This window comes from Schistosoma mansoni (genome assembly GCF_000237925.1).
Source record: "Schistosoma mansoni, WGS project CABG00000000 data, supercontig 0142, strain Puerto Rico, whole genome shotgun sequence".
NCBI classification, from domain to species: Eukaryota; Metazoa; Platyhelminthes; class Trematoda; order Strigeidida; family Schistosomatidae; genus Schistosoma; species Schistosoma mansoni.
The window spans coordinates 334,378-355,378 of NW_017386042.1; the positions used below are offsets into that span (position 1 = coordinate 334,378).

Genomic DNA, 21,001 nt, shown 5'->3' on the forward strand with positions numbered 1-21,001 from the left:
GAACCGTTGGATTTACCGACTCAGTGGTTTAGAGGTCAAGCGTTTGTGCGCGAGACAGAAGGTCCTGAGTTAGAATCCCACGCACGGGATCGTGGATGCGCACTGCTGATGAGTCCCTAAGTAGGATGAAATGGCCTTCCACTTCTTCCAGGCTTTCACCAAATTGTTCCTGTCTAGAGTTAGTGCTAGGTGTCTAGGCTTAGGGTTTTCATTACGAACTGACACCAACTGGAATGCGAGAATGCTTTGTGGACATATATTGGGATGAAAATCGGGTAAAACTCCAAAAGGCGCTATCTTAAGTTTCACTAATTTGTTCATAAATTATAGTGCCACTGGGATAATGTTTGTCTCAGGATTAAGAGCTAGAATTCAATCATAGATTTTATTTACCTGTTAAGCGTGAAAATTTGATAGTTTGATGTTTAACACTATCTTTATTACCCTATGATGAATAAAAGTAACTTTTCGTTTTCAATTGATACATTCTCAATACCATACAAAGATATTTTGCGTTTTCTCATTTCTGATTGTTTTATCTCTATGATATACTTTGGAAGAAAATTCTTTAATGTACAGGCTTATTGTTTGATTTGTAACGAAGACAACACCTTTTAATAGTTTTGTTGAAAGCACTTGCCAAAATAAAACAACTTGATTGAAAACATAGTCTTAGATAACAAACATTTAAACAAGAATGTCCAGAATGTAGTCCATGTAATTCTTACTGTAACTAAATTATTTGTCGGCATACCACAATGCCTAAACTACAATATAACATTGAGATGAACAAACGTATTTTACTAAGAATGACAGTGTGATCTGCTTATTTTCTTTCAGTAGCATCCAACAGTATGTTAGTATGTATGTACATGTACACGCATAGAATTAAGTATAAATGTAAACTTAAATGGCACTTTTGTTCTACTAAATAATATCAAATGAGCACTTTTGTGACAATTACGTATAACAGATGGCTAAAGTTAATTACGCTTAAGCTAAAATCAAATATGGTCAAGTCTTCTATAATCATTTAAAACGATCATATCATTTATTCAGTGGAATTAGATTCGAAAGTTGTCCCTCTTGCCCTTTAATAAGTTTAATATCACAAATGTAAACCTGCTTTTTTACTTTAATTTTGATCAGTTTCACAAATTATATGTATGACTTATGAAATAAGCCTGCTTTTCAAAAGTTGTGTTATTAGAGTTATTGAACATCCAACTTATATATACTCAATTTTCCCAAATATATTCATGGTTTAAACCATATTATTGAAAGAATCATGTATTGTTCGTATGTTTTTTTTTTTACCTTTTTCATAGTATTATAAGATTCCTTAAAGCTCGTAGTTGGGATTTGCAATCTGCAGAAAAAATGATACGTAAAGATATACAATGGCGCCAGGAATTTCGACCAGATTTAACAGACTGTAAAAATTGTCATAATCAACCAGGAACTCACAGTTTAGTAAGTTTCATCTTTCATTTCTTCCTTAGCGCCTATCATGTAAACAAATTCACTTTTAAAAAAAAATCACTTATTAGTTTAATTTAGTTTACTCATTAAGGAGTTATTTCATTATTTCAAATGATTATTACATGGTTTAGATAGTTTAGTGCAGTTGTGAAGCACTTTTTATTATTTGAGAAAGTCAACTCGTGGAAATATTGTAGTTTAGTTAATATGCATGGATACAACAAACCACCTAAATCATTCAGTAGATCTATTAAAGATGTAAGTATTGGAGATTCAAGTCAAGGAATCAGTCACTTACTGTAAAATTAAATTGGAAATTTACAACTTGATAAATGTCGATTGTTGTAAATGAAATAAAGTTTGATCAAAGCCAATAAGATAATAATAACAACAACAAAATACGTAAATTTCTTTACTTGTTTCAGTTAAGACCGTTCGAATTCACTGATTTGATGGGAATAAGGTTTTGTATAGTTTAAGAGTGGATAAGAATATAAAAGACAAGAGTATAAATGAAAGTAAGTTAATGACAATGGGATGGTGATTGTTGATTGACTGAAATAATATTTGACATGTCTTTAGTCTATACGATTACTGAGAATACCATTGCGAAATTAAGATACCCGGAATTAAACGAGCAACAAATGACGTATACACTTGAACGAACGACCTATAGTCCTAATTGGTCTATTCCCCTGCCTGTTAATCCAGAACATCAATCGCAGCCTCCGCAACATGAATCATACATTTCAAACATTATTTATGTACAAGCCAAACAAACAACTTCACAACACAAAATAGAAAACAACATTTGTTCAATCTTCTAGCCAAAAGTGGGTGTGATTGTGGGAGACTGTAATTAATAGACTGGGTATAACTTAATAACGGTGAATCGTATAATAATAGTTAATAGATCAAAATAAAGCTTATAATAAGAGTAATATGAATAGACATAGTTTAGTTACTTAACAATTATACAATAAAAATATATGTATAGTATTAGTCCATAAATAGATCCCAACACTTAACATTAATTATTCTCGTCAAGATACAACAACATTGATCCAAAAATATTGGTAATTAAATCTAAATGATTTTATCGACGAGTAAAATCAAACTATCACATTAATTCATGGGCTAAATCAATCAGATTTCGTCAATGTATAGTTTGTTATGGTAAGATGGTGGTTAGAGGTGGTCAACAGGAATCCCTGGACCCAAATTTCGTGCTACTCGGCACTCGTCAGCAAGGTGTACCTGTAATCTTGAGGGAACTGGTGCTCCCTGACGGATTCGATCCCGTGTCACCCAGCTTCACATTCAGAGACGTTACCACTGAGCCATTCGGGCCGCGACCGACCTCCTGTAGGACTGAGATGTAATCACAATTGATTGATCACTGGGTGGTGATCAATGTCATGCGTATCAAGTCCTTCTTATTGCTGATCGAATGCTATCGATGGTTATAGTGAAATATTAGTTTTTATCTGCTTTTGTATCTTGATTATACTTTATGGCAGCTGAATTTAAAATCCATGTTGAATATTTTGTTCTGATTACAGTTCGTAAGCTTAATGACTTTGTATTTCAGTGAAGATAACTGTTAAGAAAGACTCTTAGTAAGTATTCATAGGTTAAATGATCAAAAACATGTATGACTTACGCCGAAATACACTAACAGTTATGGTCCTGGAAACGTTGATAAACAGAGAAATTCGAGTTCTTCATATACCACGTTTAAATATATTATTCTATGTACATTCATGCTTTTTATAGAGACAGATAGGATTTGATGAAGCTGGGCGTCCAATTATATATGCATCATTTTCTCAAGCTATTTCAAATAGAAATATGTCAAACGATGCAATAACTCATTTGATATATACAATTGAAAATGCAATCAAAAGTATGAAGTCTGGGGTTACACAATGGGTTTTTGTGATCGATTGTACCGGTGAGTTGGTGAAAAATTTACTATTTTTTGTATATAATTTTGGATCGATTAAACATAACTCTAAATAATGTACTCATATTATTATATTGTTATTAGTTACAGTTAAACTCGGATCATAAGTTATAGTTTCAAATGCTTACTTAGCTATTGACATTGTCACGCTCATTTCCAAGCTTCATAACATTCATATTCTTTCAGTGATTATAGACTCCATCCTTCGTAACTGTCTTCACAGATAGAACATTAAGTAATAAATATCCTAATTTAGTGAATATTTGCTTGCTTCAAACGGTATTTTAATCAACTATTCTCAGACCATATCTACATTTAAGATTGACTACTTTTTAGTGAATCATTTACTAAAAAATTAATAAGAGTGGGATTTCAGTTCTTAGTGTTAATCAGCAGTGGCTGAATAGTTGTTTTATAAACGTCTGGTGACAACGCATCTGTCAGTAATCACTTGAAATCACATTTATTATTAAGTAAATAAAAGATATAGCAATATCATTAATTTGATTAACAACTACACCCTAAATTAAAATAATCATGTTTTATTCAAGCGGGTTTATCGAATTTTCGAATTAATTTACTTGGATTCTCAAGAGTTTCTAGGTTAATTTATTGTATGTACGATTAATTGGTGGTCCACCAGGGTGCTTGGTACCTGAGTGGTTGCGCCACAGGATTGGGCTGTGCTGTTCAGATTGTAGCGTTGAAGCCTATATAGTGTCTGGTTCTCCTATAGGGCGGGATCGAGCTGTACTGCTTGGGTTAAGCCTGGGCAGTGTCTGACTCTCCCGTTAAACGGGATTGAGCTGTACTGTTTGGGTTGCCGCGTGAAAGTCTGGATGGTATCTGGTTCTCCTGAAAATAAGTGCAAGATTACCCTGGCCCATAAGGGTATATTATAACGATTAATTCATTGGTTTAAAAACTTTCAACTATAAATATAAAAATCCTATTTAACTTAGTTTTTGAAATCAAACTTTGATTAAAGGATAGTATCTATGTAAACATATTGAAATTATAGAACATTCTGAAAGTTTAATCGATGATTCTCAGTAGGATGCATTTAATTACAGAAATTGATTTACTTAACAAACTCTATTCATAAACATTATCTCTCGTTTCTTTTAAATCAGAAGTTTTATTCGTCAAAAAGATAAAGAATTTTAAACACAACGCCAAATTGTCCTTATAATCAAATATTGATTGTCTTCATCATTCATGGGGTTTTCTATTAGTTACTCCAACCTTATATTCTATGTTGTTTTCAAAAGACTTAACTATCAAGCAATAAATAGTATCTGTAATGTCTTCGTTTACTTATGAGAAAAGTTAGACTTTTTTTAATTATCTGGATTGTTACTAGTAATCATTGTGATTCGTTTTCAACCACTGAAATACTTTTGACTTCAACCGTAATCTTAAACAGTGAAATCATTTTGTTCTCATGTTAGATATTCACCATGTTGAATGGTTACTCATGAAGAGCTTTCTAAATGACTTGATTATCCAAATCTGTACCAGATGTTTAGTGTTATGATTGTTTACTGAGTTCACATTGTATTACGGAGATAAATTAAGAGTTATCAAAAGTTTGACATAACATTAATGTTAAGTCTCAGTATTACACAAATGGCTTATTGACAGTTCACTTCGAAGTTGAAATTCCTAGTGATAGGCTAATTGTAAATAGCAGAATCGCATAAAAGTGAAATAAAAGGATATTAATTTATTTATTAAAAATGGCAATATATATATAAGGTGTAAATAAAGACATTGAATTGAATGAAAATAAGTATTGTTTGTTTGAACTTGATTGCTCAAACAAATTTCTGAGTAAAGATACTTTGGAGAATATTACTAATCATTTACCGACTTCTGAGTACTTAGAAAGAATTTTTTGTTTTCAATTGATGATAGAATAAAATAATCGATGCTTCAAGAAGCATGTTCAATTGTTGAATTTACAGTAAGAATGAATTTTCTTTGTATATTCTTCATTATTAACACGAGGTCCCATGACATTCACGTTTTTCAAAAAGTGAGCCACATGAGTTTCCACCATGCATTGATGGTTTTTCAATATATCTCCAACGACTTTGTGTACCCTTTTGATGAGGACATGATACTGAGCATGGACTCCAGCCACTCCATGTAGTCATTATGCAGTCTTGTTTAGGACCTGATATATCATCTAATTTTTGAAGTTCTATTACACCTAATGAATCAACATCATTTTTATCATCCATTGATTTTGTTATGGAGATAACGGTATGATTATTTGATGCATTATTTTTAATCATAGAAGTGTTATTGGTGTATTTACGCATGCTGGTCATACGTGCCTTATTGATTTGTCGTAGCTTCTCCATTTCTAAGGGGAGACAATCAGATAAGCATCCATAATATGTTTCAAAGTTGTTTTCATTTCCACCACAACCACGGTATTCAAAATCACGACATCTTCGTAGACGCGGACAAAAATACCTAGGAAGAAATCAGTAAATAATCGTTAGTATTGGGATTACGAATTATTCTCCAGGTGTTGATCGAAGTTTTTGATTTATTTCAAAGTACCACTGATAATTAACATACTTTACTATAGTAATAGAACTGGTCAGAAATGGATGCAGAATGTTTGTTATACAATGCAATGTATTGACTTGAGTAGGAAAATATGGAGTACAGAATCTTGACCCAATAACGCATTGGTAATATATGCACTGGAATACCAGAATTGACAAACTTTTTGAGTCTAAACACTAAACTATATCAAAAACGATATTGAGTGCATCAAATCACAAACTGACTCTACGTACTTTAATTTTTAGTGAAATCACTTCACATATTTATAGTAGTTCTATGAAATATTTATATGAAGAAAATGCTAACTGAAATCCTAAAGACTATATTTTAGAGGATATAAATTTTATTCATCGCAAAATACTCCTAACGTGTAATAATACATCTGTCCAAACTCCCATTTTAATATTCTAAACATCCCTAATAGTCTTTTGAAACCAGGCTTTTTAACTAATATGTTGTTTCATTCTTCTCCATCTATACACCCTCTTGTGTAACCGGATCATTTGAGCAACCAAAAGGAATTTGAAGAGGTGATGTCTGGTTAACAGAGTGATGAAGCGTAGTGGGCTAATTGCCCTAAGGTTTTTAAATTAAAGTATCCAGGACTAATGATGTTGTTATCTGGCAAGAGTTAGGTTGTGATTACTTTCACTGATTAGTAGAGGAATAAAAACATTCGGCCAAGGCTGGACTGACTCAAGGCACAATACAACCGACCATTTGCCTAAATTAACATGATACTATTCATCCAGTTATGATAACAGGGATTTCATTTAAAATTACATATGACTGATAAGAATATAAAAATAACAAACTTGTTCTTTGTAAGAATAACTTATTCGCGATCCTTTCCAGTCCAACTACAATAAACTAAAAATAAGTAATCTTGACTGTTACCTTAAGTTCGAATTAAAAGGATTTATTCATATTTCACTTTCTGAAGGCAGGTGTACGTTCTGTGTTTTTTTTTATATATTCCCGTCATCGTGTTCTTTTAATTGACTGTATTCAGCAAGGGACTAGTATAATCGGTGATTACATACTACACAAAACAGGTTTACACTTAATACCTTTGATTATCAAGCCTTGATCTTAGTCATAATACAGGTTGTGTAGTAAAATTACTATACTTCGTCAGGAATACTGCATGTAATGTGAGTCATAATCTTCCACTATGAAGCTTAATTTTATTTATGGATGTTTTAATGTTTCATAGCTTTACAAAATAAACCAGTTTCCGGGTTACATCACTGAGATTCCCCAGGCAATAGAGAAAAGTAGACTTAGGCCAAAAATATTGTTACCTAATAACCCTGAATTTTACTGAATTTACTGTCGTTTAGTTATTTAACCTTGTTGATGTATTATTACGTGTTAACAACAGTTGAAAAAGCATCGAAAACTTTAATGTAATAAAGACCCTCTTAGTTTGTTCTTTTCATATATCAGTCTAAACGACAATATATCTCTTAGTAATAACTTATTCTTAAGGTAAAAGTTTCACAGTCCTATTAAAACATCGTTTTTGTAAACTCAGATCCGTTAAGCTTGATAAAAGAAAGTTCATAAAAATGAAAACCTTCTTAGGCTGTTTGCATGAATTGAGAAGATATAGATTGAAATAGAACAATTATTTAATGCTTAATTTTAAAGCTTAAATCTCGACTAAACAATAAATAAAGCTATAACTTACCATCTACTCTGTGGTGGTTTACCATCCACGCAAGTATAACCAGGATCCATTAACTGAGAACAGTGTTTAGCCGGAGAAATCTGTTGACTTTTTAAATCATTACTGTCTGAAGCTAATTGGGCTGTTTGATATTGTAATAAGGCTATCCGTTCTCTTCGCCAATTAGGTAATGCTTCAACAGCTGGAATGCATAAACTTTCGCAAGCTTCTTTTGTAGGAAATCGATTAAGACCACCTTTACATCCTAAATATTTGAATGGTAAACATGCATGTTCAACAGCACTATAGTAGTATGCCGAAACTGCACCACATTCTATACCATCTTTTCTACCCTCTGAACATATTGTAGCCGGATCACAATCTGTTTCTTTTGGCTGACATTCCCTCATTTCCCGTAACACGCCATTATTTGACTCAGTTTCACTTTGAAATATGTGCTCACAATAACTCTTTTCTGATGAGCGGGCTAAATAACGTGTACGTGTTTGCCAGCCATGCGGTTGATCGCAAGTAGCATTGCATGGGGTCCAAGCAGTCCATGGTAATAAGCTGCACATAGCACTGAAATCACATGTGCGTTTTATACCATCACATGACTATATAGTTTAGGAGAAAAGAAGTTATTAAAAATTTATAAAGTTCATAGATTTCCACTAGCATTGCTTTCACTCTAATAATTTTAAGCAGTACAATCAATACATTAGAAGCAATACATTAGCAATACATTAGAAGCTAAAGTTTAGTGATTTAACACTTTATGGTATTTTTCAGAATTGGTTACGGTGTAATAAACGGGTTCAGATTTTAACATCTATCGAAGTTATATGTATCCCACATGTACACATTTTTCGGCTCCCCATATTTTTAAAAATTAAAACCTTCATGGTTATTTCATTTTTCTGGTGTAATCAGCAAAAGAAAGTGACATACTTAAGTAGTGCACTTTTAAATGATGTTCCTTATAATATGGTTTATATGGTATTTTGGACTACGTTGGCACATAACTACATCTTTGCCTTATTGAAACAAACGGTGAAATTTCCAAAATGAACTAAAATTGATTACTTACTAACTCACTCCTTTTACCCCTCATGGAGTAGTATAGGCCGCACACCACTATTCTCCAATCAACTCTATCCTAATCTCTCCTTTCCAATTGCTGCCAAGTTCTATTCGTTCTTTTGATGTCTGTGCCAGATTTCCGACGCCATTTGTTCTTTGTCTGCCTCTTTTCTTCTTTAATTGAAGATCCCAAGTTAGGGCTTGCCTTGTGATGCAGTTTTGCGATTTCCTCTAGATGTAACTTTTCCATCTCCAGAATATTTTGCTAATTCCCTCTGGAAGTTGGTTTGCTTTCTACCTCATTAGATTGTTGCTGTCTCCGGTGGATCGTCCACATACTTCCAGTTTTCAGTTCTAATTTTTTTTCTTCGTTCGCTTGTTTGCTTCTGTGTATTTGGCCTGTGTCTTGACCTTCTCTGCTCCTGTTTGGCCGTTGTTGAACGATTATTCCATTGTTCTTGCTTCCTTAAAGGGTTCTGCGGGATATCAGTTGGAATTCACTCTTTATGTTTGTACCTTCTGGGGTCTGTCACCTTCTCGGTTTTCAAAATCAATCCCTTTTCAGTTGTTATTCATAGTGGCGAACAACTTCAGACCAGTAATGAAGGGTTTTCAGTTATTATTAACAACAATTTCAAAATTCCAACTTTTTAAGTTCAATATTCACGTAATTTTCCTACCAAAAATCATTGACTGTGTGAAATGTATTGATATTACAGTTTTAGGGCCATGAAGGTTTTCCTAATATCTACTTAAACCATTTAGGATTTGAATAACAGGTTGAAATTAGTCAATTATTATAAAATTTATGTGTTTAATAGTACAAGAATAGGTAAACTTGTATGATATCACTCAAATTCACTTTTGTGGTAATCAAATTAGTAGTAAACCTTGATTAAGACGACAGTGAAAGAAACCAATAACTCAAACCAGTGCTTCAGTTAGTCGCTTACAGAAATAATTTATCTGTAGTCAGACCAACTGTCGAGCACTTCTCTAATTTCAGTAATTCTTTGAACAATATTCCCTCAAGACAGACAATCCTTATTTTGATTTACGTATAAATTATGGATTCAACTGAGTAATTACTGGCTAGTTTGTATTTTCGATATCCTGCCAACGTTTATTGTATTAATCTTTGAGAACCTATACAAATGACCGTTTTGAATTTGGTGGAATTTTGTTCTCTGAGCTGGATGGCTTGGTCTTGGAGCTTTCATCTTTCTTCTGAACGACATCCTCACCACAAACTTCAATTATCGGTCCGTTTTGACCAATATACATATATTCAATCCATGCGAAAAAAAAGTCCATAACGATTCATTGATTCATCTACCAAGTTATAAAGATTTCATTGTTATAAGTACTTTTTCTATTAGGAAGAATAAAAAATTAAGCCTACTGTGAATGTTCGTTAGATTACTGACTGCTGATCTGACTTCTTCATGAAAGTTTAAATGTTTCTATTGAAATATTTCCCTTTAACTGTAAATGATCGATCATTTGAGTTTATACTGGTTCATGTGCAACCCTATTGGCTCGACCAGATTACCCGTTTATTCGTTCTTGCAAATTATGGATACACTGACACTCTATAATTATTTAGTCATTACTATATTATTTTCTTGTGTAGAAAATGTTTATCAGATGAAGACATTTTCTTGAGTTGTACAACCTTATTTATGGTTAATTTCATTATATACAGGAATGTCATATCACTAAACGAAACTATCAAAAATAGTCAAAAACTTTCAAGTATAGAGTGTAAAAGATCACAAAAACTTAAGTAGTGTTTGAATTAGGAATTTGTCCACAGCTGAAGCTATAGAAATTCATCAGTTCCCATCTGACTTCCATGCACAAGAGAGTCATTTTCGACCTCTTATTCTCTCATGGTCTTACCGCGAATCTCTTTTTCATAAATCGTAAACATTAATTATTATCATATTCATTCTCGCTTTCGATTTCTTTGTAAAGTAGGCAGTTGGCTTTCGTACTTGTTGTCTAAATTATTCTGTCCCACTGCCTTTGAAACTATTTCTTGATCAGTTTTGATCACTTCACTAAATGATCTTGTGAGGATGACCGATGGGTGAACTCAAGGAAGCTCTAAGAAGCGCTCAGAAAGAGCCGAAGACATTCTATCCAATTATTTTCTGGAGGAACATTACAGAATTTCGACGTGTAGCTTCCCTATTGGACAAATGCTACAAACCATTGTATAAGGATTGAATGATTATAATCATAATTTCGCTTTTACTAGAAACTATAAATACCTGAGAGTTTTGTACCATATTTGACACCGTTTGGAATAACATTCCTTCTCACTCGTCTTCTGTCTTCTCATTTGCGACTTGGAGGGTTCCAGCGTTCGAGTGCTCAAGTTGCACGCGATATATAAAGTATTTAAGCTTTAGATAGAACAGATGTAATACTTAGTTTATTCCATACTTTAAATCTCTTGACGATTCTTGATTGTTTTATTAGATGACATAACAGCACTTCAGTTTTTAAACTTTTCTACACTCTATACTTGAAAATATTGGATTATCTTTGATAATTTTGTTTAATAACATGACATTCCTGGTAACAGTATAGACTACTACATGTGTAAGATATTACTTAAAAATACAATAGTAAAACTGAAGAAAAGATAAGAAACGTCTTCAATCATCTTAATAACTCGATGAGTTTTGATTATTGTCCTGATATTTTTCATTTCTTACGTTTCTTTTTACATTAATATTTCGCAGTGTCTAAATTAAAATCGGTCCACTTAGGCACAAGCATTTGAGTTATTATTTATGATTATTAGTTTAGGAAATGTACGATATAATAAACCATATTTTTTGCAGTATGGCATTCCATAAAGTCATGTTGAAATTATTAGTATGCATACCACCTGAAACCATAATTAATGGATGAGGAATTATGGTAAATCATTCGTGTTATTTGGTGGAAAATACCCAACCTACAAATTGATAAAGTAAAATGGATACAATATTATTGTACAGTACCTACAGTTTCTTTATTTATTTCAAGGATCTTCTATTTCTCACCTCTTCTTCAACCAATGGAACATGTTGACAAAGCTCTGTCTTCCTATTGATCAGCATGGCACGTTGTCTAGTTCGACGACCAACACCACAAGTAACTGAACACGACCCCCAGTCTGACCAAGAATTTGTAATACATAGAAATAAAGCCATCTGTGCCAAAGTTGGATCTGACAGAGGATTATCCCCACCTAGTCCTCCACTTGTAATTCTTGTTCCTCCTGCTCCACCACCACCAACTTTGTTTCGAGATTTTTTCGGTAGTGCACCTGTCAAATCCCCTACAACTGACTGAACTATAGGAGAATGTTTATTAGATTGATTTCCTGGTCTTGAACCTACTGTTTCTGTACTTCCGTCGGCGTTGAACAGCTCCACCCCATTATACACCTTCGACGTACATTCCCATGATTCAATAGGTAAAACTCTTTCCAAGGTTAATTTTGCAACTGGGACGCCTGGCGTGAATGGACTATTCGGCATCCAGTCTCTGGTGATAAAACGAATAGGCTCTGGAACATCCTGTATATATATAAAAGTTATTCGGGATATTTTATGGGTTAAACGATTTATAAACATGGTATTTATCACTCTTCAACTTACACACCCAGATCAAAATTCAAAATGTACTTTAACACTACAAATATTTCAAAGGTATATAAATCTTATACTTATTTGTTCTGTCTATATACTACTTAAATAATGTAAATCGTTTTTGAATGAGGCTTTAAAAAACAGGGAGTGTTTGCATTACTTCTTACCCTAACCCGATTTTATATGACATAGATACAGAAAGGTAAATGACAATTTGATCTCTGTAGAAATGATGGTATATCCGAATTCTTATCCAAGGATATGCATACGATACAGCAATCTTTATTATTTTGAATCGCAAGATGTAAGGTACAGTTATCAATAAACGGTAAACTAAAAAAATTACATATCTATGGAGTGAATTTTAAATCAATCCAAACAAAAAGTTTCCTATTATCATCAGAAGGGGTTTTGTGGAAATTTAGTATTTTCATAGTTAGAAGCGTGAGTCAATTGAAGCTAGACCATCATGGAAAACCTGGAAGCACTGGACGGCCGTTTCGTCTTATTATGGGACTCCTCAGCAGTGAGCATCCACGATCCCGCCTTGCGAGCGAGATTCGAACCCAGGACCTACCAGTCTCGCGCCAGAGCACTTAACCAATAGACTACTGAGTTTCCTGTTTACTGAAAAAGTCCAAATAATACCAATCAAGGAATCTTAACATACTCAAGAAAACCTACAATCTATATGTATGATTTATTGCAGTCTAACTTGTTTTATTATTTCAACGGTGCATTCGTTTAAAAAATCAATCCTACGAAATCCCTTACTTAAGCTTCAAAGCTTATTTGAATGGTCGAGATATTTTTTTGTTTTCGTAAGTTGATATTCACAAGGTATTTTAAAAAAACCCAATAATTTCAGAGTCAATCGAAACCCTGGTTGTTCTAGACTATGTAGTGTTTAGAATATCTATTAATGAAATTCCTGAACTCTACTCTCCAGGGTCAATAGTCAACATTCTTGAAATTGATGTATTTCTCCAATAAGCTGTAAAAAAATAAAAAAAATTGATCAAATTTTCCTGATGTTTACTCAAGCGTCTTAACAAAACTCAAGAAATTATATTGAGTTTGTATGTATCTTATAAAACAATCATGTTAACTACTATCTAATAAATAACTAGTAAGCAGGATCTTGTCCTACTGAAAAGTGGTTTAGGTATTAAATTTTGGGTTTTAAATTGAACTTTGCATTCTTTAACAGGATCCCGGAGTCATTACTATTCATAGTATGTCAGTAGGTTTTAACAGACAAAATATCATACCATAAGTTAATTACCTTGTTATCTGAATTTTTAGGAAGATATGTATCACCATTACGGGCTCCAGCATCCCAAGGAAATAAGTCAATTTCAATGTTTTTTGCCCAAGTGCAATCTGCTTGACAAACTGATTGACTGGAAATACCTGTACACCAATTAGGGCTGGGTCCAAGCATAGTTAAAAATGATATTAAAGGGTGTGTTCTATTTACACTGACATAAGTTGTTCTCGTCTCTTCAAGAGCTTCTTCTCCCCACATGCCTGGAGCAGATACTAGACTGAGTAACGGTCCAACGCCAGCAGAACCTCTTTGAGTTCCGGATGGAACTCCTCCTAAAGAACCTGTGTTTGTAGCAGCGATCCCGAGTGACTGTTTCATCACAGTTGTGTCACCGTACGTACAAACAGCTTGAACTCCAGCACTTGCTGGTTCTCCCATACGGTAAATTTGGAAACTTGGCGAGTGACTAGCACCAATAAGGTTAGTCCAGTGAAGCGCTCCAGGATTGTGAACAGGCCAGTCTTTTGGATGAGTTATTTTAGTCCACATGCCAGTAAAGGTGAGCTTATAAGATGCTGAACCACATGCACAACAATCTTGGGGTTGCATACTATCCAAATGCATAAATTCATCATGTGGTAACTTTATCGTTCTTTCTTTTGTAGAATTTTCGACATTTCTATCATTCGCAGGTAACATGTAAGCTGGAAGAACAGGACTTGGTGGTCGTGTATAACTTGGACACAGTGTTTTTGTCAAACCACCTTCATAATATGTGGAATAGAAATATAAAGCATTGAATAAAAACCATTTGATCATCAAATGAAAATAAGTCATATTTGCTGACACCCATGTGCTCAATGAAATTTAGTGAATTATTTGAATGACCATCACTTCACACTCTTATCTGTCAGGTTCATGACCATTAGTTAATAATTAACTAAGGAAAACACCAAAATAGTTTTCGTAAGCTTAAGAATAGTAAGTCTAATTCTACCACGTTCGAACAGTGCTTTTATAAGATCTATGTTCATGTGTTTAAAAAATTTGGTTCTAGGTTCAGTGACCATTTCTCAGAGTTAAGGAGCATGGACCTTTAGGTGGTAGGATATTTCTGTAGCGATATGTATTTGATGTGTTTTGGTCGTAGCCGCATGAGCTTTTAATGACTATGACAGTACTTATTCAGTGACCATAAGGGCTTATGGAACTCCCCAAACACGTTAAGTAAATGGTATTTCTCAGTCAGTTGAATTAATAAGATGTCAGGGATTTACTTCTTCACAAAGTACTTATTTTTATATCCCAGTGACTATGTTGAGAAATTTAAAGTATTCTATGGAATAAACATAATTACGAAATAGTTTACACAGACTATCAGAATATTATTAACAGAATCCTTGTTTGAAATAATTAAAGAAATGTAGAAAACTCATTTAGTATTGTTTGTTTGAATCTTCCCATCGATGTGTTAGGACTGCAACTGGTCAGTCTCTAATTGGCATATGTGCATACTGTGTAGTCCTAACACATCGATGTGAAGATTCAAACAAACAATATTAAATGAATTTAAACTTCACCTCAACGCACAAGCAAGTGGCTATCAAGAATCAGTGGCTGAGTGGATAACGCGATGGCGTTTGAAGCGAAAGGTACTGGGTTCGAGTCCCAGAGTGAACGTCAACTCTGAGATGCAGGTACATTCAGCTGACGAGTCCCAAATAGGACGAAATGCGCGTCCTGGATTCCACTGCTAGCCACTATCCATCTTTGCTTACTATGCTTGTAAATTTAGTAAACCTTCTAAAATTGGATAGGATTTCAGAATTCAACCATTAGTGTGTCTTTTCATTATTTTTCAGATGTAATGAAAATGTTTCAAGTTCATTTATTCATTATCCCCCTATTAATTGTATTTATCTTTGTGTTTAACATTGCCGGTATATTTCTAAATCACTTCAATCTGGATCTTACAAATTTTATTGACATGGTACTTGTAATCTTTATCTAAAGAAACAAATAAGAAGCAACCATTTATGCATTCTCAATACTCAAAAGCAAATAAAAATCACTACTTACCTGTAGCGGAAAATATTTCTCTTTGTTCATTATGCGTTTGTACAGCTGCGTTGATATTGATACAACCACATTTATCTTTTAATGGTGCTTTCCATATAACAATCATTTTTGTGACAAGTCTTTGAGTACGTGTGATCTTCTCAGCTGTGAGACCTTCACAACCTAATCTTGTTTGAGTGACTGCTGTCTCTGTTGTCCACAAATCTGATAAAATATTTTCATTTGAATCTCGATTAGTTAAATGAATCCATTCACCTAACTCTTTAGAAGAGCAATTGTTCATGTTATCTGTTAACTAACGAAAGTTTAACAAAATGATTGATTTGTAAGTAACTTATTCTACAAACATTGTTAAGTAATGGAACCTAAAACAATGATTGATAAAACTATTTAGATAGAGATCTTTGCAGAAGTAATAATAGATCCGTTGGCAATGAAATTTGCCATTTTAAGATATGAGGTAATGAAGGAAATTTAAATGAAAAATTGTTAACTTATTAAACTTTCGGAAACAGGAAATAAATAATTGTCTCTCAACCATCGAACATATGTGATACCCGTTTGGGGCGATGGTAGGTGTCTACTTTTGCGCCAAATAAAAAGATTTTGTTTTTAACAAAAGGAAGACTTCTGATTATGTTCTGTGAATAGATTCAGCATAATTTTGATTACTACTCCCCCCGAATAAAACATTCTATTTCAATCGTATGTGTATGAAGCCCATATTAAAAGTAACTGCGGAACATTCATCTTCCATGTAATAACTATTTTCCTCTACATTTACACAACATTCAAACACTTATTACGACTGGTTTGTATAATTCTTTAGTTTTTCGAGCTACATAAATTTGGTAATATTTAAGTTTCTGGAATAAGCAAATCTAACAGGATTTACTTTTGAGAAGTCATTTCACACATGTTTGGATGTAGTCTAGATATTTTAGGGATGTAGTACGGTATATAACTTTCTATTATTTGAAGCTGTGAGTCTGATTAAAGCATGAACATGAACACAGATTTTTCGTGAGTGTTTTATTTTATCCTGAACTACAGATATTCTCCATCATTGCAAAATCAACACTCACTGAATCTATGTGTACCGACCCTATATTATATTCAACAATATAAAGCTTTTTATAGTTCGTTTCACTGTTAGATAGCTTAACACTTTGAAAACTCTTGTTTAACAGCTATATCAATAAAAAATTCCTCACATTTCATTAGTATGTAAAATAAATTTATACTGACATTATGATTGATGATTAAACCAAATCTTTATCACAGCAGTAATTGAAGGTCGTTAATTCGATTCCTGTTGCGATCTACATATTTATAAATCTCAGTCATCAACACCATTATCGATAATCGAGTCGGTCAACTCGGATCGTCTGAATGAATTTAAGCATATAAATGTATTCACGAAACTTTAGACGTACCTTGTTTGGATTGAGTCGTCCATTAATTGATTTACTATCCACGGGAATTGGTGAATCCATTTTTATATTCATCATCATTTTTTCCTTATTCATACTAGGTTCAATCCATATTAATCCATCAAGGAATCCTACTGAGTGAAATCGATTTGTCAGTATTACATAATATTTTCTTCCAGGTTCATACCATTGATCAATCATAACACCATCATTTACTCTTCGAAGACGTAATTCAAATCCATTATCATCCATCATTACTTTATCTTGATACTTAAATTGATCTAAGTCAGGTTGCATATCTGATGACAATGATGCCATCAAGCTTACATTTCGATTCATGCTTATTTGACTTTGTAGATTGACTGTGAGAGTTGTACATAATTTTGATAATTTTAAACCATCAAGTTTATTGGCACAGTTATTAAATATAAGAAAATATAAAATAGAACTCCATTGAATAGTAAGCATATTCAGTAGACTATTCGCTCGAATTTCAATGTTAATTTCAGATGAATTTATCCTTAAATGTAAAAATACAGTTATGACCGAAAAAAATATAACATGCACCATAGGTGTAGAAAAATACGTGGGTGTTTCTACCATAAATAACTAATCAATAATGAATGGAAGAAAGAATACAAAGTGATTAGCCTTGCATATACATACTTTTCGGTACTTTTATCAACTATTAGATGATGAAGGTCAGTCAGGGCATGTTATTTTGATTAGCTGAAACTTGGGTACATTTGTATTTTTGTTTGTTTGTTTTTGATAGCCGGCAAATAAATAAATCATTTAACCAAGATAGCTGAATTACAAATACACTTTAACATCATATGACTTCAAGTTTAACGCTTTATCATAGATCTATTCAATGTAAGTGTTCCAGATAAAATTTCATGAGTGCTAAAATCTGTTGTCAGAAAATTCTCTCTTTCTTCTTTTAAGATGTAGTTTCAAATTAGTTACTGGGGTGCATTCTTTTGTAGCTCAAACGAGTGATTTTAGTGATGTTCCCCTAATTAGATGATTTAATTTTAAAACCCTGATTGTTTTTTGAACAACATCATCAGAGCCTCCTTCATACAGAAATTTACTTTCCAATGTAAAAGATAATCTTTTGACCATAAAGTTTCAACAAAATTTCACTTTAGAAGTTTACATTACCCAGACTATTGCTCAGTTAAACATTATCCCTGGGTTTTACATAGAGAAAGTTATGACTGAAATCTAGAGAAGAGAGTATATACTTAATCAATTAGCATTACCAAATATTATAACATTTATAGAATTCCTCAATGTTTTGGAATGAAAAAAAATAAGAAAGAAGGGAAATTAATGAAGTAATCAATTAAATGTTTACATCATCAAATGTCTAACTACTTTTTGACTGAATTTATACCTTTGTAAAAATCACGAAATTCTATGTTTGTTCATGACACAATCAAAAAGCATACATTTCATATATCACTATAATTAGTTTAAACATTTTAATTTTTAGGCATGACTACAACCAGCTGTCATCCTCGTCTTGGTTACGAATGTGCCAAAATAATGGCTGATCATTATCCAGAGCGCCTTGGTTTAGCAATGTGTGTTCATCCAGGACCAGCATTCAAAGTTGCTTGGCAAGCCATTAAACCATTTTTACCACAGACAACAGTATCGAAAGTTTGTTTTATTAGAAGTAAATCAAAAATATTTTCAACATTTGAACAATACTTTCCTCCAGAAACATGCAACTGGTTAATGACTGAAGTAAAATTCAATAGATCGAGACAGACAACAAACAAATACCGACCATTTTGGTTACCTCCAAAAGATCCCGATGATAAACACGATCCTAGAGGTGATCAAATATATGTTCGTGATTGGCTTGTATTAAATCATCCCACTCAACATTTACCACATCCAAATATTGTTGATTATATGCTTGGATGTTTGAATTCACTTCACTATGAAAATACATTGTGCTCTAGTCATCTGGTTGATAATACTTATGAGTTAACAGAAAAAGGATTTGATGATTTTGAAGAACACGAAAATGATGCTGATGAAGAAGAAATTACTAAAAAGCTTGCTGCAGAATTACCAAAAGAATTTATGATTCCTGAAAATGCAGAAAAGTTAACATAAATCCTTATAGTACATTAGAATATTCATATTCTGTTGATTCGTTTTCCTCCTATTAATACACCTGTCATTTTATACCACTAAAAGATATATACAAACCAATAAGAGATGAGTTCTCAGGGTCAGATAGTGGAACGTTTTTGGTAATATGGTACTCTAATTGCATGTGTTTGGTTTATTTTTAAAAAAAATTCTATTTTTTAATTTAAGTTTTCATTATTCCGTAAGTTAAAGTTTTCTCACTAATCACTTAAGACTTCGACAACTGTCAAACGTTTCAATCGAAACAACAGTATGTTATTTAACATGGTGAATGATAGTATATATTCACAAAGGGGGGGTTTTTCCAACGAAAGGTCTACTTTTAATCAACTCAGTACTGTACCAACATGAAAACCATTCAGTAGAAACTAATAAACGGAGTACGTATCGCGAAATCCAACCAATAACATCTTTCCAGTGGTACACTGTACTATTTAATTACACTTTTGAGTTATCTGCACATGATAATGACTAAACTCTGTAGTAAAACAATTTAGTGCTTCCTCTTCTAAAACTGACTAGTCACACACAGTTAACTCCAAAAGAAGTCAAAATCAAATTTCCTCCTTATTGGACGGCATCAATGATGTCTAGATTGTCAACCAAATAACCAATAGTAAATGTCACTACATGGTTGATTGAGTTGAAAGGTGACCACTTGTAGAGCAAAGCTGAGTACACCAATCAAGTCTGTCATCGAACACTTAAAAAAAATTAAACTTTAGTGTTCTATTTCCAAATACATCAAATAATGTAAACGGTTCGGTACAATACTGATTTCTGGAATAAAATAATTCTTATCAGATTACCGACGATGATGAACATGGATGGTATTTCACCATAAGTGTCATCTATGTGGGGGGTGGGATAAGTATTCCACAACTCCATCACAAGTTTAAAAAGCGTCATAATAAGAGTTCATAGAAAGCGTAAATATAATACTGGTCACAAATATTGGCAGTGTACCTAACCCAGTTCAACGGGAGTGGTTTGAAATCTTAGCTTAAGTCGAGGTCTTACCTCGAGAGATATACCTAACCTGGCTTCTTCTATGGTGGTAATCAGATATTTTCGGACCCTACCGAAAATCACAGTTTACTAAAGAAACCAAGTTAGGAAGACATGAGGTAAGGACACCTTCACATGAGCCGGAATGTGGCATGCAATCGATTTGAATTTGATGAGGTTTGGTGAACAGTCAAAGACCTAATGATTTGCCATCTAACGTATAAGTGGTTCAGCTAGATGAACGGTTGGGAAAGTGTTCATTGATATTTCAGTGACCCCATAACCAATTATTTACAGTATGATTTATTTTTATTAGCAATATACATGCTGTATGAACATAAGTCCTCTACGAAATTCTATTCTGACTGAAACCTCAAAGCATGACCTTGGACTAGTACAAAGGAACCATCAGTTAGTACAAATACCAACCACACGTAGTTACTCGAACTGTATCATATACAAACCTATAAAATAACCGTAAAAGAGAGTAGAATTAATACAGTTGAGTGACTAGACTACCACCCAGTGAACACTACAAAATACTTGGAACCATGTGAAACAACAAGCAAGGACAAAGAAGTCAGTCAATGTACACAAGCT

General features: G+C 33.2%; 1 protein-coding gene and 1 non-coding gene across 2 annotated transcripts in view; both read left to right on the forward strand.

The window, feature by feature from the left end:
* The window catches only part of Smp_158620 (retinaldehyde binding protein-related), a 46,109-nt gene extending 26,556 nt beyond the window's left edge, over positions 1–19,553 (forward strand). Inside the window, exons 3-5 of the mRNA XM_018799964.1 lie at positions 1,329–1,473; positions 3,259–3,436; positions 18,720–19,553. Of these exons, the coding sequence (XP_018646565.1) occupies positions 1,329–1,473; positions 3,259–3,436; positions 18,720–19,354 (958 nt within the window). The 3' untranslated portion in view covers positions 19,355–19,553. The remainder of the gene's footprint in view (positions 1–1,328; positions 1,474–3,258; positions 3,437–18,719) is intronic.
* Smp_tRNA_02197_Gln_TTG.1.1 lies at positions 15,317–15,383 on the forward strand. The gene has a single exon. It is a non-coding gene (tRNA).
* Positions 19,554–21,001: the final 1,448 nt, after the last annotated feature.